Here is a 27,022-nt window from a genome sequence, read left to right as displayed (position 1 = left end):
TAAATACTAAGTGAGCTTTCCTAGGACATTTCAATGTGTTTCAAGGACATTCTGATCATGTTTTTGCAGGCAAATGGGCTTCACAACATAAGGGGTTATCTTTCTATGATGTCTTCCTTCTGGGATCCTCGCTATTAGAAGACATTATTACGATGAGGCCAGATGTTCTGGACGCTAACGGAAATGACTGTTAACAGTGAGAATACTTCCTCTAATTGGAACACATAGTGAATGCTTGTTCTGGTGCTCAAACACCCCATTTTATCATCTCATGTATCCTTTCCGCATGCTTAGAGGCAGAGATATCATAGCATATAAGATGTCTAGTAATATGTTTTCTACTTAAGAGCATTCACTAGCTTTATGCACACCCCCAACTGTGCCCTTGTAACAGATGGAATTTCTAAGCAAAAATTCACAGGGTCAGAAAATATCAGAGCCAAAAGAAGCTACTGATGTGATCTAGTTCAAATCCTTCCCTCCATGGAAATGGAGGCTAAGACTTACAAAAGATTCCTCGTGCGTCCCAAGTTACATAACCGGCCAGGGGCAAGGCCAGGAGGCCTGCCACCAACAACCCACTCACCTTTCCCTATTTCTGAGGAGTCTTATTGGTCCTCGGACCCTCCAGGCAATACATGCAACATGGGGTCACCCTCTGGGAGCCCCTGACCTAGTGGTAGCTCCAAAAGAAATTCCCAGAGCAGCCCCTCTCTAGCAAGCCTTGGGTTTATTGGAGAAAGACCAGATATTGGACCTCTTCCCCATATCAGCTTTGGGACAAGAGCACAGTGATTTAGACTCAGTGGCTATATGCTTGTCTCTAGTTACAAAATGAAGAGCATTTCATCCATGTACGATTTTTCTCTCCTCCATGCCCTCTGGCTCCCCCACGAAGCCCTCCCCCACCAAAACCTGTGACTTTCAGCGTTTGCCAATTTCTGTGGTTAAATACGACCACTGTGGCCCATTTTCAGCTCCTCACGTGACATGACCAAGCATGGAAATTAAGAAGAGATACACACAATCCGCCCTCCTGAGCCAGGACAGGGTGGGGGGCCAGCACACCCCTACACAGCTGCCCCCTGGCTTTTCAGGTTATGCAACAAGTACAGGTCGAAGAAGACACATTTGTTGAAAAGAACCATCTTTCCTGCTTGCCTGCTACTTTCTGGGGTGTCCCATTTTGAGGACAAAGTTCTCTTAATTAATGAAAGACTGGACTGTTCTCATTAAAAAAATGCATGATTTTATTCTCTTAGATCCTCTTGGGAATACTAAACTGACTCTGCGCCTTAAAACTGGTTTCTCAGGAGGTCCTTAAGTCCCAACCAACTACTGGCAAACGTCAATTAGCAGCGAGACTGGAATTTCGGGGCGTGGTACTTTTAGGTGGGGACATACCAGACTGCCAGAAAAGATTGCTCTCCACTATCTTGGTCATGCAGTTCAGTTTCTGGCGAACTAACTGGTTGTCAGGGATGCTTTGAATGAACTTGCAGAAGAGCACGCTGCAAGAGAGATCCCAGAGGTTAGTGTTTTCCTTCTGTCACACTGAAGGTATCATTCCACGGCTCTCCTCGACTCTGAGATCCAGGCGTGGAGAGTTTTCCCTGGAAATCTCTCCCAGCGCCCTGCGAGTCTGCCCCTCGGAGGTAAAGCCGAGACTGTGTTGCACGCGCGCTACCGTGCTAGCCTCAGAACCACCTCTGTTTAAACCGCCCAAGCACGGTCACGTCCACCTGGGCTCTGTGGACCTGCCTGAACACTCCTCTTATGCACAACCCCTTCCTGGCTAACTCCGCCCCGGTGTCGCTCACCATCTGACTTTGCATTGCTGGGTGCTTAGGGATAGGGCTGGAAGCGTATTATTATGTACTTTCTTCTGGAGTTAATTTCACGTCTGCGTATCTTGATTCCCCAGAGAAAAGTGCAAACCTCTCTCAGGGGCAGGCTTTGTGTCTTCTTTTACATTTTCCACAAAAACTGAGCACCAGAAGGGGTTCAGTTAATACATGTTAGAGGAATAACAGAATGTGCAGCAGCCCAGGCCCCAGCCAAGCAGGGGAGCTGCTTCTTTGTTAAAGTCAGCGAACGTGCTCTGCTATTTACCTGAGCTCCACAGGATCAAACACAAGTTTGACGTCGTTAATGATGCTAGGAAGGTACTTCAGAGCTGCCCCCTGTAAAAAAAAAATACCAAAAGGCAAATTCAGTTGCCAAGCAGGACAAATGCAGAATGTATTACTTAATCCCAGGAAGAAAAGGCTTGTATCTACATAGGGAACTGCACATAGATGCTCTCGCAGTAGAGAGGAGAGCTAAATGTTGCTAACGGTGATTGCCTAAAAGCTTTTTCCTAAGAGGTCAGATGGCACGGCCTTTTCTTTTTCTTCATTATCAACAGGTACTGTTGGTTTGGAATTCGTTTTTCTATCTAAGGAGGTAGTTAAGATCTTGACATCTCCCTCACAAGGTGGCCATAAAGAACAAAGAATAAATAATGACGTTCAGATCTGAATCCTCAGCGATGGCGTATTTTACATGAAAAAATTACCAATGATGAACATCATGGTCACTTTGGGCTTCTGGGAAGAATGGGGGAACTCAGAATAAAAACCTGTTGCCTGTAACATTGCGATTAATTGGCTGAATTCACACGGGCCACAGAAGCCTTTGGTGGGATGTCTAAAAGGATAGTTTGTCTGTGGCAAACTGCCATTTGAGAATACAAATGGACATAAAAGTTAAAACACAGGTTTCTCCTTTTACTTTTTGTAAGTCATACTAAAATTCACAGGCTTTCCGCGGATGATTCACTTTTCTTCTCTCCTACCGTGTCCAGTTCTATGTTGTCACAGAACCTCAAAAAAGAGGCACCCAGGCTGATACCATGCTGACCTTGATCTTGACAGCTTCCTCCAGGGGCCTGTCCATTAGCATATTGAAAGCAAGAAATAACTGGCGGATTGAATTATTAAATTCATCTCCATCTTCGCTTTGGCCATAAAATCTTAATAGGAGAAAGAGAAAAGCAGTCAGGTTTTCCATCTTTAACGACTGATTTTTTTTTTTTAAGATTTTATTTATTTATTTGACAGAGAGAGACACAGCGAGAGAGGGAACACAAGCAGGGGGAGTGGGAGAGGGAGAAGCGATGCGGGGCTCGATCCCAGGACCCTGGGATCACGACCCGAGCCAAAGGCAGACACTTAATGACTGAGCCACTCAGGTGCCCCAGGGTTCCCATCTTTAAAAAGAAATTTTTGAAAAGATCTGTTTCCTAAGCAATGCTGCAGGCCCATGCCTCCCTGGTCACCACTTGAGACTGTGCAAAGGGAAGATCAGAGGGTGCTCCAAGATGGTTTTGGGGAGACGCCCAGTAGGCTGACAAGATATTACCACCTGGACAAGAATAGGTAGGAATTTGTACGTCAAGTCCTACCACAGAGCTCTCCACTTGGTCTGCTATGGTCAGCCAGTCGGGAAAGACTCCTTTGAAGCTCTATGAAGCTGTCCGTCCTAGCGGTGTATGGGCATTTCCAGCAGAGCGGGGAATAGCAGGAAGCTGCTCTGCCTGAAGGAGCAGATGAGCCCTGTGCGCATGCCCACCTTCCTCAGCTCATTAGCAGAACGCCCGATATGCCGGGGACTCCCCCAGCTTGCTTTCCCGACCCACACTCTTGCCACAGCCTACCCTCCAGCATCACTCCTGCTCTCCACCCTCGTTCTCCTCTTCTACTCTTTCCATTTCATCTCCTCAAGCCCTGATCATTTGAGCTGAGGTTTCAGACAACGGGTACAGAAGCTCCTCAAACCAGCAACCTTCTGAACCCAACCCAGTCTGCAAGTCCAGGAAAGCCAATCTCTACACTGAAATGGCCAGCTGGGTGCTGACCTGCTCTACAATCGGGCCTTGCGGCACACAGGAACACCTCGCCTTCACTGATTCGTGCTGGTTTTGATTAAGGCACTCTGCTTGTCTTCAGGATTTGTCCATCTGCTGAAAAGTTGGTTCTTTCTCATAAGTCGAAATCAGAGGTCTTTGGCCCATTTCTCAGAAACATGAAAGTCCCAAATTGTAGTCCAAGTGCATTTACACTGGGTGGCAATATTACCACCAACTGGTCAAGAGTAGGGATCATTTGAAATCAGGATTTTGTACACACACACACACACACACACACGTGCACACATATTTAAGTTCGTCTGCATTCACCTACACCTTATAAGGGACTCGTGGAATGCCAACTCCCCTGAGAAAAGTATTCAGTCAGAGGGTTATTGGTCATTCTCAACTCTTCCATTTAGCAGAATGAAAAAACGACTTTACTAGCAACTTAGTCCACAAAGTACCTCAAAATTAACATACGCAGAGCAGAAGCCCCGATTCTCCTGCTCCTCTTTAGTATTCCAAGTCTCGGCAAATTAGCACCCAAAACCTGGAAGTTATCAGGATTCTTCCCTTCCTCTCACCCTCCCATGGAATATAACAGCAAGGCCACCTTGCATTCTGCATCTATTGGAGACAGAGCCACTGTATCTCACACTTGAACTGCAACAACCCATTGTGTGCTCACCCAGGGTTTGCTCTTCACCTCTGATGATCCACTTTCCACTTAAGAGATGAGATGATCATTGGAAATGTAAGCCAGATGTTACCGCTTCTCTAACTGAAACCCTTAAACGGCTTCCCAGTCCACTGGGTAAAATCCAAACTCCTTATATGGCCTGCCAAGTCCTACCTCGTTTGTATTCGCCTGCCACTCCCCACTCCCCCGCTCTCACTGCCCACGCTCCGGCAGCACTGGCTTCTCCTGATTTCTCACACAGGCCCTACAGAGCCTCGTGCACGCCGGCACTCCTCCTCCCTGAGACCTGCACAGGTGGCCTCCTCCTGTTTGGTCTCAACTCAAATGCCAACTCCTGGAGACGCCTTCTCCCTCCCTGGTCATTATCCTCCCAAGGCCTCCCCGGCCAGCCCTGACCTATCCAAAATAATCTTAAGGTTTCTTTCTTCACTGTTCGCCTCCCTGGCTTCAACCCAACCCACAAGCACCATCAGAGCTGGAGCCTCGTTTCGTCTGCTACTAGACCCCCAGGACCCAGACCAATACGGCATCCTCGGTGCCAGCCATTTAAAAAGAGCGGACTAGGGGCGCCTGGGGGCTTAGTCGGTGAAGTGTCCAACTTCTGATGTTGGCTCAGGTCGTGATCTCAGGGTCCTGGGCTGGAGCCCCGCATTGGACTCCACACTCAGTGGGGTGTCTGCTTCTCTCCCTCTCACTCTCCCTCTGCCCCCCCACCCCCACTCGTGCATGCTCTCTCTCGAAAATCAATCAATCTTTAAGAAAAAGGGCGGGGGTGGGGGACACTAATACAAGACTGAGGCGGAGTTCTCAATGCCCTACCACGGGCAATTTACAATTTTAATTCTCCCTAGGTGTCTCCTGAATGGAGGTCAACTCCAGCCAGGAAATGAGCTCAGAAAGGAATTTAAGCTCTGAGGAGGGCAAAGGGGCAATGGAGGGGGTGTGGGGTTCTGGGCGGGGGGGGGGGGGGGGGGGGGGGGGTGACATTTCATTTGTAGCTCCTGGACAGGGCCAGTAAATTGATGTCTATCTGATCTAAGCAATCAGAGAATGTAGATTTCCAGGCTTGCTTTCTCCAATCAAGCTGTTTAATGAGAAACAATTGGAGGGGTGGGGATAACCATAAACAGGTGCTCAGGGACCAAGTTCAACACAGCAACTCCCTTAGTTAATTTCATGGGCTACTTAACCATCCGAATCTTGGCTTTTCCATTGTCCTTCCCCTAAGTGATGTTGAAAATGATGGCTCAGATGCACTGCAACATTGCGAAGGCTGACACACTAGTGAGTCATCAATGGAAAATATTTTTCAATTTCATAAATTAAGATTTCCTTTCTATGGTTTTATGAGGATTTTTATTCCTGGACATCAGGGTTTGCTATACAAATGGTTAGGTTAAGGGAAATGTTCCCTCAGTGGGACACTCCAGGCCTTAAATGAATTTGTGGAAATTTAACATAACTGCAGAACGAGGAGCTAGCTATAAAAGAAGCCTGTCTGAAGAGAGATGGACTACAGGGATTCTGTATAAACCCCGCACTGGGTAAACACTACTCGCTTCTGCTAGGCAAGGAGGAATTCATTCACCCAGCTGAACTTCTAAGTCATTAAATGTTTTTAAAAACTGTAAAAATGTACAAAATCACTGTGGGAACTTTAAAATGCTGAAAGAGTAAAAACCTACTTAAAACCCTCTTACCTACAGTTTTATTCCTACTAAAATTTTAGTTCCCAAACCTATATTTTTGAAATGGGATCATACAGCACTTATGTCTTACCCTTTAGTTTTATTATTTAAGAACCTATCATGGTTATCTTTGCTCATTAACCTACCCTTTCTCATTCATCTTTGTTCACACCTGCTGGGTTATATTACAGCAGATGGGGTATTACCAGACAAAGGTGGTATTTTCTTTTGCTTTTTGTGGGTTTGGGGTTTTTTTTGCTTTTTATTCATGGTGTCAAATTTCTGCCCTTAAAAAATTTATATTCCTATCAACATTAAAATGCAGGACCAATTTTTGTCCAATTTCATCAAAGGATAAATATTTTTAATCTTTATCAAATGCATAGAAAAAGATAGTATGTGTGTATGACATATTGATCATATGGATTTTTAAAAAATATTAATTAATTAATTCATTCATTCAAAGAGAGTGGGGGCAAGGGCAGACGGAGAGGGAGAAAGAGAATCCCAACCAGGCTCCCCACTAAGCATGGAGCCCCATGCAGGGCTCAATGCCAGGACCCCAAGATCATGACCTGAGCCAAAATCAAGAGTTTGACACCCAACTGACCGAGCCACCCAGGCGCCCTTGAGTATTTTTTAAGGAATTTATCATTTGGATTTTTCTCTTATAAATTATCTGTTTTTGTTTTCTATTATTTAAGGATGTTTATGATTCTTTGATTGGTAAGAGCCTTTCATTAGTAAATCTAATTAAAGGCCTTGATCTATACTGTACGTTGCAAACCTTTTTAATGTTAATTGTTTGCCTTTAATTTTATGATTTTTTTAAACGTACCAACTTAAAAAACAATACAAATGCTCAAATCTAGACTTGAAACCCTCTTACTATAGTTTTACTCCTAATAACATTTTTTAGCATGCTATCTGTCCAGTTTCCAAACCTGCCTTAGCAATACATTTGAACAGTTTGGAAATCCAGCTATTACTGAAACGTAGAGATGGCAGCGGGGTTGTGGGCATTCCCAGACAAGTTACTTCCTCATTCTTCATCTCTGCTTTTTTTTTTTTTTTTTAGGACTTATTTATTTATTTTAGAGAGAAAGACCCGGGGGGGGGGGCGGTGCTCGAGGCAGAAGGAGAGGGAGAGTGGGAATCCCAAGCAGGCTCCTCACTCAGCACAGAGCCCAATGTGGGCTGATCTCATGATCCTGAGATCACAGCCTGAGCCGAAACCAAGAGTCAGACGCTTAACCGACTGTGCCATCCAGGTGCCCTGTCTCTGTTGTTTTTGATGGAGCTGTTATTCTAGAAATTCAAGCTGGGAATTATCATAGCTGACTTAGTTTCATCAGGTAGCTAAGCATGATGTCAGCAAAGAAACACACACCCGAGGAAACATCTCTCCGACGACAACTGCCACCATTCTCCATCTACCACCACCAAGCGCTCACGATCCTAGATTTGTACACCCAACATCATGAGGTCCCTTGCTGTGCTAAACACAGTCTTGCCACAGGAACCTTGCTTCCTAGAGCTGTCATCACCAACCAGGGCTTTCATCAAGCTGCACACTGTAGCCACCTGCATCCCTAAGTTCTGCTGCCATTACTGCTGTAAAATTATCTGACTCAAAAGGACTTTGCATGGGCCTTCTCTAGGGGATTCAGAGTCTAGCACCATCTTCAGCCTTGGAGTTTTGAAATTTGGCAATTCCATGACCCGACCATGATCAGAGCGCTGAACATAGAGCATGAGGATTAAGGAAAAGTCCGTGGAGAGAAAAGAGACAGCATAAACATTTTATTACAGCTACCATTACCTCAAGTAGAGTACTCTAGATTGGATGATGAATCGAAATAAGTACTTTAGGGCTTTCAAAGCAGCGAAAAGCAATTCTGTCTTGCTGGAGTCATCTGCATTAGCCACATAAAAGTTCAGTACCTTGGAGAGTTTCCTTAAAAGGGTGAGAAAGAAAAATGTCAGTGGGGCAAAGTGCTACTCTGAGGTTTGGGGTATGTTCTGTAAGAAGGGAACTTGGCATACCGGGGAAGCAGAAATCACACCTATAATTACCCCTTCTAGAATATGCCTTGAGCAGGAAAATTAACTCCTTTGCAGTTGGGTTTCCTCACTGCAGTCTAGGTTTGGAGCTTCCCTAATGCTTAGAAATAAGGGGTGGTTTCTTTACTTTAGCAGGATTTTTAAAAAGGATCAAAAATGAAAGTTGAAGGGATTCAAACCATGAAGGCATTTAAATCTCTAGTCTGTTATACACACACCCTCAGACGTTCCTGTAAGGAAGGGACTGTCTGCTTAATGTAGTCACCTTAAAAGAAGTCTAATTCCCTCCAGTCTGCCTAAACTCTTTGGGATCCACAGAATGGTGAGGATGGGAAGAGAAGCTCAATCTGACTTTGGCTCAATCTGATGAAAAACAACCATGGTTTCTGAGCATCCCAACAGATAACACTGGGCTGGGATGTCAGATTGCTCTCTGTGTCTTTCCAGAGTCTAGGCATTTTCTTAATCGTTTGCTAACTTACACTTCTGGGAGCACTCATAACTTGACCTTTCTTTCCGTAAATCTCTGAGTTTCCACAGTATTAAGAAATATCCACAGCACACATGTCGAAATGATAAAGTCTTGTAAAGAAACCCAGATTACTACTTCCTGGAGTGTTGCATTCGGCTCTGTGGAATGAAGATCCAGCAATAGGAGTTCCTTACTTGCAGCTACCGCCTGCTTGCGAAGTGAGGCTACTGGATGCAAAGAAACCTGTCACGAGCCTATCTGCTGCTTCCCCCAATCCAGCGGGCTTCACGTCCATCGTGTTCATTGGTGATTATGCTACATGACACCTCTTTTCTGTCACTTACATTTTAGAACACTGCTGGATCTCCCATGCACATAAAACCATGAACTTTCTTGTTTGGCTCAGAAAGGACATAAGGGAATCTATAATCTGACCTGAAAAATCAGGTCGGCAGCCAACCCGATAGATCAGCAAATCAGTTAGCATGACCTGGCCTAAGCCGTTGTCAGAAAGACCTCTGCCAATCTCAACTACATTCCTGTCACTCTTTATCACATTGCTCTGCACAGTAGCTGGAATGCAGGGGGTGGGGGCGACAGGCTACACAGTATGCCACGGTGAGGTGGGCTGAAGTTAGTTGCTTTCCTAGTCAGAGGCTCATAAACCAAAGACAGAAAGGAGACTGCACTATGGAAAAGGCAGAGACCATTCTCCCTTATATAAAAGAAAGAAAAATTACATCATCTCATATCCTGTAAGTAATAAAGTCTACAAAGCACTTGTGGTGTAGGGCTGAGGACATGACCCTCAGTTCTACCAGACTCAGTCTTCCTGACACCCAACTCTCCTAAGATCCCGAGTATGATCTTCCATCCTTGACTGTGTTCCCAATGCCTTCAACTCCTCATCTCTCTGTGTTCTGGATTCTTAAAGACATACAGCCTTATCTCTTCGGGAGCTTTCCAGAAGGCAGGGATTGCCTTTAATGCCTTTCCCAGGGGTGGAATACTTAGCTGGTTCACTCTTTGCACTGGAAGCTTACAACAGGCTTCTGCACTTAGGGGCACACTTACTCAGCTTATGTCCCTTGCATTTCTTAACAACCCAACCCTAAGAGTACAACCCAACAACCCAACAGCAGGTAGTCCCCTTGAATCATACTTACACATATGCCAGAGTGGCACTGAAGTGCTTGTAGATGTAGGTTTCAAGGACAGGATTAAAATGCTGGAACTTGATGTCTCCTATCAGTGAGATAATAAATACCTGCCAAAGGTGAAAAATATAGATAGCAGTACTGTACGACCCCAGGCATTCATTCTGTCAACAAGCCGGATGTTAGCATCTTGGTGCCTTCTTTTCTTTCTTGACCATTTTTGCAGCATTCCCACTTCACTATTCCAGAGCTGAAGTAAAGTCTTGGAGTTTCTTTTATTTAACATCATAGAGAAACTATGATGTGTCAGGCACTGGGCTAAATGCTATGGAGAATCTAGTAAGAGCCGGCCCCTGGCCTCAGGGGGCTCACTGTCTCAAAGAGAGGCCAGTGCGCAAGCAAGATGAGTCAGGGAGGAAGATGGGGAGAGGCAGGAGAAAGGTACAGAGGGGGTCTCCTGTGGGAAAAAGAAACTCTAACCCAAGGATGCAGCTAATGAATTATTTCGTGACCTTGTTCTCCTGAGTGCAGCATGAGTGCCCCCAATAATTGAACTTCATCAGACTTTTGCCTCTCAATTTCCCCTTCTTCTGTGAATGGCATCCCTATCAGGCTCAAAATCTATGAATCACCACACCGCACCTCCTGATGACAGAAGAATGCAGGAGAAGGGCCCCGGGGATGCCCGCATAGACCCACTGCCAGTTGCTCTGTCCACAGAGCCCAGACCCGTTCTTCCTCATGAATCTGGCCAGGTGCGATCTTAGCTGGAGCATTTCCTCTCTTTATCTTATATCCTTAACGCCCTGACCACTTCCTGAATGTATCAATTTCTCCAAGCTGGTGAAACAGCTAACATTCCTTTGCTGCAACATCCAGGTAACCCCAACAACGAGAAAACGTTCTTGGTTTGGATATGTCAGATTCCTCCACTCACTCCGCCACAATTTGTAGCCTTTCAAAGTATTTTTATTTTTTAAGATTTTATTTGTTTATCTGACATAGAGTAAGAGCGCACAAGCAGGGGGAGTGGCAGAGGGAGACGGAGAAGCAGGCTCCCCGCTGAGCAGGAACCCTGACATGGGGCTCGATCCCAGCACCCTGGGATCATGACCTGAGCTGAAGGTAGAAACCGACTAAGCCACCCAGGTGCCTCGCCTTCCAAGATTCTAACATCATCTCTCCTTGTCTGGATCTCAGTTTTTGGAATGGCTGTATGTTATACAGAATGAGACTGATACTCGTTTCTGATGTGGGAATTCAGTCTCCCTTGTATGAACACACAAGCACACACAACAGAGCCACGATGACCTTTGTTAAATGTATCTCCTGGTTTATAACTAGGCAATTTTAAAGCAAGTTAAAGTGATTCCTGATTTCTAATGTGATACAATACCTCCTTTGCCCTAATGAGAAAGAAAGTATATCAAAAAGTAAGATCTAACAGGTAACAGAAAAATAAAGTTTTTGAACATTAAGTCAGTTGTTTCTAATTTAACCTGTAGAAACAGAGAGATGTATGCAAGTGTTTATGCAGGAGGATATTCGTCGCAGTCATTTATAATAGCAAAATACTGAACACTACACTGTTTTGAGAATAAACTAGTTAATGTGTTTAACTGCTTACCAGTGCATCAAACACAAGGAAGTCATAGGTTTCATCGTCTGACATTTCCATCATTATGTTAAAAAGTGCATCTAGTGTATCTTGCAAAAACTGAAGATAAAAAAAAAGAGAGAGGTTATTTCATGCTTTCAGTTCAGCTCCATACTGTAAAAATTCAGAGAAATTAGGAGACTAGGAAAGATGGCGGAGGAGTAGGGGACCCTATTTCAACTGGTCCCCGGAATTGAGCTGGATATCTACCAGACCACTCTGAGCACCCACGAAACCAGCCTGAGATGTAAGAGGATCTGGATCTCTACAAACAGAATATCACAGGCGGTTGGTTTCAAGGTACGAAGCAGGGAGCCGTGATTCCACGGGCAGATATCGGAGGATAAACGGCAGCGGGAGGGTGCCTGGCCATGGGGATCCTACACCGCCGGTGAGTGACAGCCTCCCGCGCTGGGGACGGGGCACAGACTCGCAGGCCAGGCCGGTAACGGCGGGGAAAGGACTTCAGGGCAGCCCCCGGGGCAGAAACCCAGAGCTGCAGGGTCGCATGTGTGACCTGGGGGCGGCTGGCAGTTTTAGAAGCACAAAGGGTAGAGACATGCCCTGACCTGGTGGCAGGACTGGGAGCGCTGCGGAGGGGCGCACAACCCAGGACGCTGCAGTTTATAGCAGCACGGACAGAAATGGAGACGGTGTGGCCTGGAGAGCTCACTGAAGAACAGACTGCGGTCTCTCTGCTCTGAGGCAGAGGGTTGGAAACGGTCTCTTCTGCTCTGACTCGCGGAAGAGACGCGGAAAGCCACCAGGGAAAGCCGCCAGAGAACAAAAGCCCCAAAAACTGATTCCCGCTGAGCGAATCCCCCGCCACAGGGGGGCAGGGCAACTCCGCCCAAACAGGGTTGCCTGAGTAACAGCGCAGCAGGCCCCTCCCCCAGAAGACAGGCTGGGAAAACAAGAGGCCAGCAACCCTAAGGTCCCAAGAAAACAGGTGCATCTTGCTTGGGTTCTGGTCAATAATTTGGACTATACATTCCCTCAAACACCCCTCAACAGAATGACTAGGAGGAGGAGCCCCCAAAATAGAAAAGACTCAGAGATTATGACTTATGCTGCAGATTTACAAATGGATGCAGATATAACCAAGATGTCAGAGATGGAATTCAGGCTAGCAATTGTGAAGACAATGGCTAGAATGGAGAAATCAATTAATGGCAACATAGAGTCTCTAAAGGCAGAAATGAAAACTGAATTGGCAGAACTTAAAAATGCTATCAATGAGATCCAATCCAATCTAGATAATCTAACAGCTAGGGTAACTGAGGCAGAAGACCGAATAAGCGACCTGGAAGACAACATAATAGATAAAAAGGGAAAAGAGGGGGCCAGGGAAAAACAACTCAGAATCCATGAAAATAGAATCAGAGAAATAAGTGACACCATGAAGCGTTCCAATGTCAGAATAATTGGAATCCCAGAGGGAGTGGAGAGAGAGAGAGGGCTAGAAGATGTATTTGAGCAAATCGTAGCTGAGAACTTCCCTAATCTGGGGAATGAAACAAACATTCGCGTCCTAGAGGCAGAGAGGTCCCCTCCCAAGATCAAGGAAAACAGGCCAACACCCCGGCATGTAATAGTAAAAATTGCAAATGTTAGAACCAAGGAAACCATCTTAAGGGCAGTTAGGGGGAAGAGATTCCTTACGTACAGAGGGAGGAACATCAGAATAACGTCAGACCTATCCACAGAGACCTGGCAAGCCAGAAAGGCCTGGCAAGACATATTCAGGGTACTAAATGAGAAGAACATGCAGCCAAGAATACTTTATCCGGCAAGGCTTTCATTTAGAATGGATGGAGAGATGCAGAGCTTCCACGACCGGCAGAAGCTGAAAGAATATGTGACCACTAAGCCGGCCCTGCAAGAAATATTGAGGGGGGTTCTATAAAAGGAGAAAGACCCCAAGAGTGATCTACAACAAAAATTTACGGGGACAATCTATAAAAACAACGTCTTCACAGGCAACATGATGACAATTATTTCATATCTTTCAATAATCACTCTCAACGTGAATGGCCTAAATGCTCCCATAAAACGGCACAGGGTTGCAGATTGGATAAAAAGACAGGACCCATCCATATGCTGCCTACAAGAGACTCATTTTGAACCTAAAGATACATCCAGACTGAATGTGAAGGGATGGAGATCCATCTTCCATGCCAACGGACCTCAAAAGAAAGCTGGGGTAGCAATTCTTATATCAGACAATTTAGATTTTAAACTAAAGTCTGTAATTAGAGACACAGAAGGACACTATATCATTCTTAAAGGGTCTATCCAACAAGAAGATCTAACAATTGTAAATATCTATGCCCCCAACATGGGAGCAGCCATCTACATAAGCCAACTGTTAACCAAAATAAAGAGTCATATTGATAACAATACGTTAATTGTAGGAGACCTCAATACTCCACTCTCAGCAATGGACAGATCGTCTAAGCAGAAAATCAATAAGGAAACAAGAGCTTTGAACGATACACTGGATCAGATGGACCTCATAGATATTTACAGAACATTCCACCCTAAAACAACAGAATACTCATTCTTCTCGAATGCACATGGAACTTCCTCCAGAACAGACCATATACTGGGTCACAAATCAGGTCTCAACCGTTACCAAAAGACTGAGATTATTCCCTGCATATTCTCAGACCACAATGCTTTAAAACTGGAACTCAATCACAAGAAAAAATTTGGCAGAAATTCAAACACTTGGAAGCTAAAGACCACTCTGCTCAAGAATGTTTGGGTCAACCAGGAAATCAAAGAAGAACTTAAACAATTCATGGAAATCAATGAGAACGAAAATACATCGGTCCAAAACCTATGGGATACTGCAAAGGTGGTCCTAAGGGGGAAATACATAGCCATCCAAGCCTCACTCAAAAAAATAGAAAAATCCCGAATTCAACAACTAACTCTACACCTTAAAGAACTAGAGAAAAAGCAACAAACAATGCCACACATTAGAAGATAAATAATTAAAATTAAAGCAGAGATCAATGAATTAGAAACCAGAAACACAGTAGATCAGATCAACGAAACTAGAAGTTGGTTCTTTGAAAGAATTAATAAGATCGATAAACCACTGGCCAGACTTATCCAAAAGAAAACAGAAAGGACCCAAATTAATAAAATTATGAAAGGGGAGAGATCACGACTAACACCAAGGAAATAGAAACAATTCTTAGAAATTATTATCAACAACTATATGCCAATAAACTGAGCAATCTGGATGAAATGGAGGCCTTCCTGGAAACCTATAAGCTGCCAAGACTGAAAGAGGAAGAAATTGACAACCTGAATAGGCCAATAACCAGCATCGAGATTGAAGCAGTGATCAAAAACCTCCCAAAAAACAAGAGTCCAGGGCCTGATGGATTCCCTGGGGAATTCTACCAAACATTCAAAGAAGAAATAATACTTATTCTACTGAAGCTGTTTCAAAAAATAGAAACAGAAGGAAAACTTCCAAACTCATTCTATGAGGCCAGCATTACCTTAATCCCCAAACCAGGCAAAGACCCCATCAAAAAGGAGAATTTCAGACCGATATCCCTGATGAATATGGATTCCAAAATCCTCAACAAAATCCGAGCTAATAGGATCCAACAATACATTAAAAGGATCATCCACCACGACCAAGTGGGATTTATCCCTGGGATGCAAGGGTGGTTCAACATTCGCAAATCAATCAATGTGATAGAACACATTAATAAGAGGAGGGAGAAGAACCATATGGTCCTCTCAATTGATGCAGAAAAAGCATTTGACAAAATACAACATCCTTTCTTGATTAAAACTCTTCAGAGTATAGGGATAGAGGCAACATTCCTCAAGTTCATAAAATCCATCTATGAAAAACCCACAGCAAATATCATCCTCAATGGGGAAAAGCTGAGAGCCTTTCCCTTAAGATCAGGAACATGTCAAGGATGCCTGCTCTCACCACTATTGTTCAACATAATACTAGAAGTCCTAGCAACAGCAATCAGACAACAAAAAAATAAAAGGTATTCAAATTGGCAAAGAAGAAGTCAAACTCTCTCTTTTCGCAGACGATAGGTGGAAAACCCAAAAGACTCCACCCCCAAATTACTAGAACTCATCCAGCAATTCAGTAATGTGGCAGGATACAAAATCAATGCACAGAAATCAGTTGCTTTCTTATACACTAACAACGCAACTGTAGGAAGACAAGTTAGAGAAACGATTCCATTTACAATAGCACCAAAAACCATAAGATACCTCGGAATAAACCTAACCAAAGAGGTAAAGGATCTATACTCTAGGAACTACAAAACACTGATGAAATAAATTGAAGAAGACACAAAAAGATGGAAAAATATTCCATGCTCATGGATCGGAAGAATAAACATTGTTAAAAGGTCTATGCTACCCAGAGCAATCTATACCTTCAAGGCCATATGGTCAAAATTCCAATGACATTTTTCAAAGTGCTGGAACAAACAATCCTAAAATTTGTATGGAATCAGAAAAGACCCCGAATCGCCAAGGAGATGTTGAAAAAGAAAAACAAAGCTGGGGGCATCACGTTGCCCGATTTCAAGCTATATTACAAAGCTGCGATCACCAAGACAAAATAGTACTGGCACAAAAACAGACATATAGACCAATGGAACAGAATAGAGAACCCAGATATAGACCCTCAACTGTATGGTCAAATAATCTTTGACAAAGCAGGAAAAAACATGCAATGGAAAAAAGACAGTCTCTTCAATAAATGGTGCTGGGAAAATTGGACAGCCACATGCAGAAGAATGAAACTCGACCATTCTCTAACACCATTCACAAAGATAAACTCAAAGTGGATGAAAGACCTCAATGTGAGACAGGAATCCATCAAAATCCTAGAGGAGAACATAGGCAGTAACCTCTTTGACATCGGCCACAGCAACTTCTTTCAAGATACATCTCCAAAAGCTAGTGAAACAAAAGCAAAAATGAACTTTTGGGACTTCATCAAGATAAAAAGCTTCTGCACAGCAGAGGAAACAGTCAACAAAACAAAGAGGCAACCCACAGAATGGGAGAAGATATTTGCAAATGACGCTACAGATAAAGGGCTGGTATCCAAGATCTATAAAGAACTTCTCAAACTCAACACCCAAAAAACAAATAATCAAGTCAAAAAGTGGGCAGAAGATATGAAGAGACACTTCTCTGAAGAAGACATACAAATGGCTAACAGACACATGAAAAAATGTTCATCATCATTAGCCATCAGGGAAATCCAAATCAAAACCACATTGAGATACCACCTTCACCAGTTAGAAGGGCAAAAATGGACAGGGAAAGAAACAACAAATGTTGGAGAGGTTGTGGAGAAAGGGGAACCCTCTTACACTGTTGGTGGGAATGCAAGTTGGTACAGCCACTTTGGAAAACAGTGTGGAGGTTCCTCAAAATTTTAAAAATAGAGCTACCCTATGACCCAGCAACTGCACTACTGGGTATTTACCCCAAAGACACAGATGTAGTGAAAAGAAGGGCCATATGCACCCCAATGTTCATAGCAGCAATGTCCGCAACAGCCGAACTGTGGAAAGAGCCGAGATGCCCTTCAACAGATGAATGGATAAAGAAGATGTGGTCCATATATACAATGGAATATTACTCAGCCATCAGAAAGGATGAATACCCAGCTTTTACATCAACATGGATGGGACTGGAGGAGATTATGCTAAGTGAAATAAGTCAAGCAGAGAAAGTCAATTATCATATGGTTTCACTTATTTGTGGAACATAAGGAATAGCATGGAGGACACTAGGAGAAGGAAGGGAAAAATGGGGGGGGGGGAATTGGAGGGAGAGATGAACCATGAGAGACTACGAACTCTGAGAAACAAACAGGGTTGTAGAGGGGAGGGAGGTGGGGGGCACTGGTTAGCCTGGTGATGGGTATTAAGGAGGGCACGTACTGCATGGAGCACTGGGTGTTATACAAAAACAATGGATCGTGGATCACCACATCAAAAACTAATGATGTATTGTATGGTGACTAACATAACATAATAAAATTTAAAAAAAAAAAGTATATTGAAAAAAATTTCAGGGAAATTAGGTTACAATAGAATGAGTTTAAAAATAGCATTTCTTAAAAATTGGCACTTGGGCTTTCCAGTGTAGGTAACAAGTTTTATATTTCTGACCACTGATTTAATTTGAAATGTTGAACTAATGATATAGTGACTGTGTTTCTAACCACGAATACATAAACATACCTTAACAATCTCTCCTCCATCCACTTCCATTAACTTCTTTAAGTTGTGTTTAATGTTCTGGGAGTTCGAACGCCAATTTAACAGGCCCAACAGGTCAACTAGGAAGAACGACCACAAACCATAAAATTAGACGCTGATTGAAAGAAGTAATGCACACTATTTCAGGATACAACTATAGAACTCTCTAGAAAAGATAATTGCTCTTAATAGTGGCTAATTCCTATGTATTTTTTTTTTTTTTTTTTAATTTACTGTCTCCTATCTAAACCAGAAAAAACCTTGTGGTCTTTCAGTCTTCAGAGAAAAAAATTAACCACTAAGAGGCGCCTGGGTGGCTCAGTCGTTAAGCGTCTGCCTTCAGCTCAGGTCATGATCCCAGGCTCCTGGGATCGAGCCCCGCATCGGGCTCCCTGCTCCGCGGGAAGCCTGCTTCTCCCTCTCCCCCTCCCCCTGCTTGTGTTCCCTCTCTCACTGTGTCTTTCTCTGTCAAATAACTAAATAAAAAAAATCTTAAAAAAAAAATTAACCACTAATATATGAGAACATAAAACTGAATTCCTGAATGGAATTCATATTTCTGAAATAATGACATCATAGCCATATAGATGAAAAGTTGGAAGCACTTTTTTTTTTTAAGATTTTATTTATTTATTAGAGAGAGAGAGAGCAAGTGAGCATGAGTGGGGGTGGGGGGCGGGTTGGGGCAGAGAGAGAAGGAGAAGCAGAGCTCGATCCCACAACTCTGAGATCATGACGTGAGCCAAAATCAAGAATCAGATGCTTAACCGACTGAGCCATCCAGGCATCCTGAAGACACTCTTAAGTAAACTTCATACCTTCAATTTGCTGCATTGCTTAATTCGTCCTTTGTCACTATGTGTATCTCAGTGGATGCAAAGGGAAAAGGGAACTTACATATATATGCACAGATGCATTTATTTTTTTAAAGATTTTTTTCATTTATTTTAAAGAGAGAGAGAGCAAGAGCAGAGGGAAAGGGAGAGAGAATCTCAAGCTGACTCTGCGCAAAGCACAGAGCCTGATGTGGGGCTCGATCTCGACCCTGAGAACACGAACTGAGCCGAAACCAAGAGTTGGACACTTAACCAATTGAGCCACCCAGGTGCCCCACACTAATCCATTTAAACATTGCATCCACATTGTAGAGATTTCATTTTTTTCCATTTTTGAGTTGAGGAAACTGAGACCTTATGAAATTAAATAACTTGCCTTAGGTCACAAAACGGCCAGGAGCGTTATGAATGGAATTTAATTATAGACTTATCTGATTCCCAAAAAACCATGTCCGTGCTACTCTATCATACTGCCTTCCCAGGGTTCTTCAAAGAAACAGACAAGCAAATTAGATAGATTGCTATTTCAAAGGAAGGCAGAAGAGGCTCATGGTCCTTAGGGTAAGACTGGGACAGAAATCTTGAGGTGTATTTGGATTTAAAGTGCAGAATTATGGATCTTTAAGCCATTTATAGCTTTAACCAATGTTGAAAGTGTCACAGGGAAACAGAACAGGCATCTGGACTGTTACTATTTTATCATTTTGTTTAGTACATTAAGCTACTATTCCAATTTACAGAGCATTATCCAGTATAAGTAGCAACACATGCTTTTTAATCAATGGACTTGTATAATATACAGAAGTTGTTAAAAACATATACTGTTCATTAGAATAGTCAATTTGCTTCATGAGTGTTTGTTTTATTAGCTTGCCTATTGTTTAGTCCCTGGGAAACCTCCAAAACCCAGCACCTGGAGACTCCCCACTGTGAAGAGAAGAAAATCCCATATCACTCACAGAAGGTGGTGAGGCCCCACCCGTGGCCTTTCTGCCAGGCCATCACCCACTATTCTGTTACCCCTCAGCAGCCAGACAGATCAACTCACTACTCCCCAGACTATGGCATGCTCTGCTAGATCCATGTCTTTGCATATATTCTTCTCTTTGTCTGAAATGCCCAGAAATACTTTAATACTATGTATTTGGTAAGCTCATACTTATGTTTAAGACCCACCTCAAATTGTATTCCCTCTGGGGAGACTGACCCAATCATTCTGTGCTATTTGTACTCTTTCCTACATATACGTATACATAGACAAACATAACGAATAGTAAAGACACACTTGGTATCTCTTTGGCTCGGCCCATAGACCTGAGCCACTTGAGGGCAGGAACCATACTGCACTCATTGTTTTACGCCATCATGGTGCCAGGCGCCTCATAGGTGTTCAGCACATGTTTGCTGCAAGAATGAATGGATGGGTGGAAAAGGAGTCGGTGGCCTGCTCAACACAGTTCTTGGATTTACTCGTTTGTTCAGTGAGCATTTGGTAATAGACACTGTGCTGGGCTTGTCCACTTCCCCCTTCCCATCTCCTACTCCCGCTGGAGGCCAGTCAATGGTACGGCTCCGTTTGTTACTTCACCCCACCAGTTGCTGCCTCTGGAAAAAGGATTTAGATACTTCACCGGGGTGAAGAGCCACCCGGCAGCTTTAAGCATCTGCAAACAACCCTTCTATCAGCCCAGAGGTTTATGCCCTAGAAATATCTGCATGCCACATCACTGCCCATGTCAGGAATAGAGTTGGCATCTGGTGAATCAGAGGTCCTGGGGCTAGAAAAGCGGCAGCCCCATGTTAGAGCCAAGTCCCCAGACTTCCTGGGCTCATTCATGCAGGTTGAGGCATATGGCTCTAGTTAATTCCTGTCAGTTGCTACACATGATCTCTCCTATTGTGCAGATGCATCACCATATGTTTGTCCATTCCACTGCTGATAAACCTTTGAGTTGTCTGCAGTTTTTTCTATTTATCACAAACAATTCTGCCATGAACATTCTCATGCATCTTCTGGTTTCCAGGCACAGCAGCTTCTCTGGGCCATAAAACTAGAATGGAATTTCCGGATCATCAGGAATGACCATCCCAATGTTATCCAAGGTTCTCTCAATTTACGTCCCTCCCCAAAATATTTAAGAATTCAGGGTACTCTGAATGACAATCCCCAAATTTAGGCTAGTGACTACTTTAGGGAAAGGATTAGAGACCATAACACTTAAAAAGGAAAAGAAAAATAAAGAAAAACCATACATTTTGGTGTTGCAAATACCTATTTTCAGACCAATGTCCACTACTTATGAACCTAGGGAAAATATTTTGGCACTTTAACTCAACTTTCTTTCTTTTTTTTTTTTTTTTAAAGATTTTATTTATTCGACAGAGAGAGACACCATGAGAGAGGGAACACAAGCAGGGGGAGTGGGAGAGAGAGAAGCAGGCTTCCTGCTGAGCAGGGAGCCCGATGCGGGGCCTGATCCCAGGACCCTGGGATCATGACCTGAGCCAAAGGCAGACGCTTAACGACTGAGCCACCCAGGTGTTCCTTAACTCAACTTTCTGATCAGTGAACAGAATAATGGTGATGCTGGCGTCTTCGTGCACTAGGGTGTTGGAGGATAAAATAAGATGATGCTGGAAATTGTCCCACACCTACAAGGACCTGAACTCCCCTCTCCCTTTGTTGGAGCCACAAATCTATTCTCACCCTCTATACGGGCCCAACAACAAATGATCCATATAAACTGGGTCTGATCTAGTTTTGAAAAAATTTATAAATAAAGAGTCTACAAGCTCTGTTTGTAACCCAGGCCAGTGGCTTTTAACCTTTAGAGTCTGAATAGTCCTTTGTAAAGCTAAGGAGAAATGCCCTTGGTCATGGTCTCTGTGAAAGAACAGCTACCCTCTTTATCAGGAAGTGCCCTCTTGGAGTGGAGGGTTTCTTACTGTTCTTTAGCTTCCTCTTTCTCAGAATACATTAAACTGGTTCCTTATAACTCCCATCGAATTAAAAGAAAGAGAATACATAAACCACCCACAACGCTTATTATCATTATTTGTCCCTCAGAAGGCCCTGTGTCCTCTGATGCTTGGGATGTCCTACTGTTCTCTTCACTTTTCTCACATCTATCCTCCCTCCCAGCCCCACCCCGGGCCATGAGGACAGCACATCACTCCTCCCTGGTTCCAATGAATCTGCCTCTTTCAACCTTCTTTGGGATATGTTATTATGTAAGACTTTCATTTGGTTTGGTATGTTGAGTTTTTTGAGACCTAAACACTAGGAATGGGGAGGACCACAAAGCCAGCGCAGTTCCATCTGATGGAACTTTCTGGGATGATGGTGATGTTGTATGTCTGCTGGCCAACACGAAAGCCTCCAGAAGCACAAAACCATGGAATACCTGAAACGAGCCTAGTGCAACCATACTTTCCTCTATACTAACTAAATTTCGCAAGCTCCACGTGCCTGGTGGCCGCCACAGAGGGACAGCACGCCTTTAGAACATCTAGAAGATGAGCGAGGTGGATATCAGCAAATCAAGTGTCTGAGCTGGGTACTGACGCCTGTCCATACGCTTCCTGTATTTTTGACTGGAGATAATAAACAACTGAACCATAGTTCTCTCTCATGGAAATTCCTTCTGCTTTTCATTGTAAGTTAATTTTAGCTACTTTGATCACTTGCTTTACTTGAAGTCTAATCTCTGGGAAGGATAATCTATTTGATAAATGCCATCTCTCTTGACTATCCCTTAATAGTTCTAAAAGTACATTAATGCTTTGTATTGTCTGCTGCCATACTTAACAAAAATACCATTTTAACATTTCATAGTTAAAAGTTTGGAAAATAAGAGAAAGAGCACAGAAAATAAACTATTGTTCCAACTTTGGGAGTCTTTCCTTTTAGTCTTTTTCTGTGTACATATGATGATGATGATGATGATGGTGATGGTGGTGGTGGCTAATATTCACACAGTGTTTACAATGGGCGAGACACTTGTTTTGCATTTACTTATTTTAATTTACTTCATTCTTTGAAATATATACTAGTATCACTCCCATTTTCAAGACGAGGACACCAAGTCACAAAGAGGTCGTGTGGCTTGCCCGAGAGGAAACAGCTAGTGGCAGAGTTGGGACTTGAACCCAGGCGATTGGCTCCAAATCGTCAACATGTATCTAAACAAAACTAGGATTATACCCTGGCTAATGCTAAGTTTTCACATGTCTTTGATTACATTTTGAAATATGTTTGGCAGCTGCGCATATGTCATTTAATTACATGATAATGCTCCCAATTATTGGACATTTGGATTGTTTCTGCTATTCCCCTATTATGAGTAATACGGAGACATCTTCATACATGAATCTTTGTGCTCATCTTTCATTGTTTACTTAGGTTTAATTTCCAGGGATAAGACGACTGGCTCAAAGGGTCTGAATACATTCAAAACCTTTGATACACCTTCTAAATCATCTTCCATAAATACTGTACCATTTAACCTGGTACCAGCAGTTTATCACATTTGCTTTTTCCCTAAGAAGGATTAGGTCACTGATACAGTTTTGTCATGTCTTCTATGAAGCTCAGAATGTTTTCTGGCTTAATTTTTGTTTTCCTCTTAATAGACTTTATTTTTCTGAGAGCAGTTTTAGGTTTACTGAAAAATTAAGCACAAAGTGCAGACAGTTCCCATATACTCTCAGTGCTCCCCAGCTCCCCCCACTATTAATATCTTGCATTAGTGTGGTACATCTGTTATAACTGATGACCTAGTATTAATACCATTCATGAACTAAAGTCCACAGTATATGTTAGGGTTTACTCTGTGTAGCACATTCTGTGGCTTTTGACAAATGTATAATGACATGCACCCATGTATTCATCACAGTATCATATAGTATAGCTTTACTGCTGTAGAAATCCCCTGTGCTCTGCCTATTCATCCCTCCTCTCTGAGGCCTTTGCAACCATGAAAATTTTCACTGTCTCCACAGATTTGCCTTTTTTCTGGCTTAATTCTTGGTGAGTGTGTTTTTACTTTCACATGTGTATCAGCTCTGCACTTAACTCTGTTAAGGCCACTTGTCCAAGTTGAAATACTATCCATGTTCTCTAGCCAACCATGATTCATCAAAACAAACAATACTGACCCCTTTTAAAGATCAACCAACATCTGATCCCTGAGTGTACCTTATGTTTAAACTGTTTTGTCTATCCCTTCGTACTTCTGTAAGGCAGAGTCCCGGCCGTGTCCCTCACCCAAATCTTCTAAAAGCCCAAAGTGATTAATCCTCTCTCCATCATAGGGGCTATGGGATTTCTATGGCAAGTTCCCGGAGTTCCTCATTCTTGGCTCACTAAGTTCAGCAGGACCCCTTACTCGTAAGTTAACTGAACGAGAAGCTGTTATTGGATATCAAATACAATCATATACATAAAAGAAGTTAAAATTCATACCATAGATTTCAAGAAGGAACAAAGTGAAGCCCATTTGAACTATTCAGTTGATTTTATGAAAAGCCCCTGAATGCTTGGGGGAAAAAAATGGGAAAGAGGAGGCTCTGTGGGGGGGCACATGGAATTCTAACAGGAAACCCTTCCTGCTCTTAGCCACACCTGTTTTTTTTTTTTTTTTTTTTTTTTTTTTAAAGATTTTATTTATTTATTCATGAGAGACAGAGAGAGAGAGAGAGACAGAGGCAGAGGGAGAAGCAGGCTCCCCGCGGAGCAGGGAGCCCGATGCGGGACTCGATCCCAGGACCCTGGGATCACGACCTGAGCCGAAGGCAGACGCTTAACCGACTGAGCCACCCAGGCATCCCGCCACACCTGTTTGTTTGGGCAAGAGACTGATTCTTTTTCTCTGCCAGTACCCTCCCCCTTATTACCAATATCTGTTGTGTCATGTATTATACAGAGTACGTTATTAAAGTTCTTTGCCACCTTGAAGGAAGGAAACATAAGACTTCAAAAAATTTTCAGCCTCTGTTAATGAATACATTTACAGGTTTTATGATCTTAAAAAATACCAAACTACTTTTCATCCTATTTGAAAGACAGGCAAGATAACCTCAGAGCGAGTATTAGCTTTGTGATCAGTAGCAACCAGAACATCACGTGAAGAACGGGGAGTAGAATCCGAAGTGCCCAGCATCCAGCCTCGGAAGACACAGCCCCATGTGGCCCAGCCCTCTGGGTCTAACAAAGGAGCCCAGGGGGACCAAACAGAAAACCCAGTGTGGGGTCAGTGTGGTCACCACACCTACCATTCTGGGTGAGTTTTGTGGAGCAAATGAGGGTGGCGATCTGAAAGCTGTCTTTTGTGCTGTCCTTGCTTGGGGTAAAGTTGGCCAGGGTTTTGGACGCTTGGAGCTCTTTTTCTTCCATCTCTACCTTAGTTCCTGGCAGGGTCAGATAGAACTTAGCATCTTCCATTTTCTTGTTGTCACCCTGAAAAGGAAGCAAGTGAGGGACACCAAATGATGGGCAAAATCTCTTAGATGCAAATAAAACTGGTTTCTATCATGAGCACGGTGCCTTTCCAGGGCGTTAAACACGGTTTTACCAAATTATACTTACGCTCCTTCCAACTCTAAGACACTGTGATACTTTTCCAGGGTTTGAGCCCAGAAATAATTTCAACACTGAATAAAAATGGAATAAGCTGTGAACTCCAAACTGAGAACATCCTAGATCTCTGCTATAAATAAATCAATACTAAGGAATGAGGTTGGAGTTCATTTTCTTGAACCTGTAAATGGTCAGAAATGTCATTGGGTTGAAGGGTTGACTGGATTCATTGGGAGGAAATAGCTTGTCACGCCTTCCAAAACTAGCTGTGAAATAAGGGGCTGTTCAAGGAAGACCCACACCAGGTAGAGGCAGCTCAAAGAAGCTACCGGTTCTGTGATATCGTTAGATAAACGAGACCTTCCTGTGTCTACTTTCCACTTGAAAATCTCAGAAGATGGGGCGCCTGGGTGGCTCAGTTGTTAAGCAACTGCCTTCGGCTCAGGTCATGGTCCCAGGGTCCTGGGATCGAGTCCCATATCGGGCTCCCTGCTCGGCGGGAAGCCTGCTTCTCCCTCTCCCACTCCCCCTTGCTTGTGTTCCCTCTCTCACTGTGTCTCTCTCTGTCAAATAAATAAATAAAATCTTTAAAAAAAAAAAAAAAAAAAAAAGAAAATCTCAGAAGATAATTCCGTAGCAGTTAAAGAGTGAGGACCAAACTGCTAGGAAGGAAGGGAGGCCCCCCTAGCTGAGAAATGGTGCCTGGCTCTCGATGATACAAAAACCACATCCTACCACGCCCACCACACCCCAACCAAACCCAACAGTGCAACTGGCCCTGTTCCACACAGGACGATGCAGAAGAGAGGGAGGAGGTCAGCCCTTGACTAGTCACTGCCACCGAACGCCATTGCAGGGGAGGGAGATGTGATAACGATCCAACTCACTCCTTACAGAGAGGGGATGGGAAATCATGCAGCTGGAGCCCTCTGGTTTTCTAGACTTAAGGGGCAAACACTTCTAGCTCTTGACAAGTTTCTGATGTTTATCCACATAATTCTGACTGGAGCCTTGAGAACCCATTTCAGAGGGAGTAAATGTTTCCTAAGCCATTTTCTGAGCCTTGTTCTGTTAGCAGCACCTTATAAACCACCAGATCATGCCTCCCATCCTGCAGAGTGGTACCGTCCGGGTTCATCAGTTTCACGAAGGCCACGCCAAAGGCTCGCTCTGATTTATCTCTGGCTGAAAAGACAGAAATACAGGTCTGAGCAGTGAGGAAGACGGCAGGAAGCGCCGGCTGGGATGGACAAGTTCCCATTTTGCTCCAGGGTATGACATTCAATTACACTATAATTAACACTGTTCAGCAAGCTACAATAAGCCGTGTGTAGTGTGCATGCCACGGGCCCCTCAAAGGAAATATTCCCCAAACTGAAATCTTCTAATACCTCCACGTATGTTTTTCTTCCTACATTTGCAAATGAATGAGACCAGCAACTACCCAATCACTTCAATCGGAAAGGTGGATGTTGACACTGACTTCCCCCCACCATGTCAACTCCATGTACTGAAGACCTCTGAAACCTGTGCCTTTTCTCTCCCTCCTTTCTGTTCCTACCCTAGTTCCATTCATGTCTTCCCTGTATTTCTAGAGGATCTTTCCAAGCAGTCCTTTCCTCCAACTGCAGCCAGAGTGAGATTTCCAAAAGCTTATCTAATCAGGTCAACCACGCTGCTCCAAAACACCTCCATGAG

At 43.6% G+C, this 27,022-nt stretch overlaps 1 protein-coding gene across 2 annotated transcripts in view; it reads right to left on the bottom strand.

Annotated features, from left to right (window-relative positions):
• Positions 1-27,022, bottom strand: part of DOCK5 (dedicator of cytokinesis 5) — a 153,881-nt gene that overhangs the window by 65,637 nt on the left and 61,222 nt on the right. For both annotated transcript variants that reach the window (XM_032389069.1, XM_032389068.1), the window contains exons 16-24: positions 26,406-26,509; positions 25,021-25,204; positions 17,894-17,991; positions 11,601-11,690; positions 9,983-10,083; positions 8,103-8,237; positions 2,902-3,013; positions 2,113-2,183; positions 1,405-1,511 (exon numbers count right to left, since the gene is read on the bottom strand). In XM_032389069.1, coding sequence (XP_032244960.1) covers positions 1,405-1,511; positions 2,113-2,183; positions 2,902-3,013; positions 8,103-8,237; positions 9,983-10,083; positions 11,601-11,690; positions 17,894-17,991; positions 25,021-25,204; positions 26,406-26,509 — 1,002 coding nt within the window. The remainder of the gene's footprint in view (positions 1-1,404; positions 1,512-2,112; positions 2,184-2,901; positions 3,014-8,102; positions 8,238-9,982; positions 10,084-11,600; positions 11,691-17,893; positions 17,992-25,020; positions 25,205-26,405; positions 26,510-27,022) is intronic.

This window comes from Phoca vitulina, unplaced genomic scaffold, assembly GCF_004348235.1.
Source record: "Phoca vitulina isolate PV1807 unplaced genomic scaffold, GSC_HSeal_1.0 scaffold53, whole genome shotgun sequence".
NCBI classification, from domain to species: domain Eukaryota; kingdom Metazoa; phylum Chordata; class Mammalia; order Carnivora; family Phocidae; genus Phoca; species Phoca vitulina.
The sequence above is the reverse complement of the archived record's forward strand: the minus strand, read 5'-3'. Positions and strand labels throughout refer to the sequence as shown.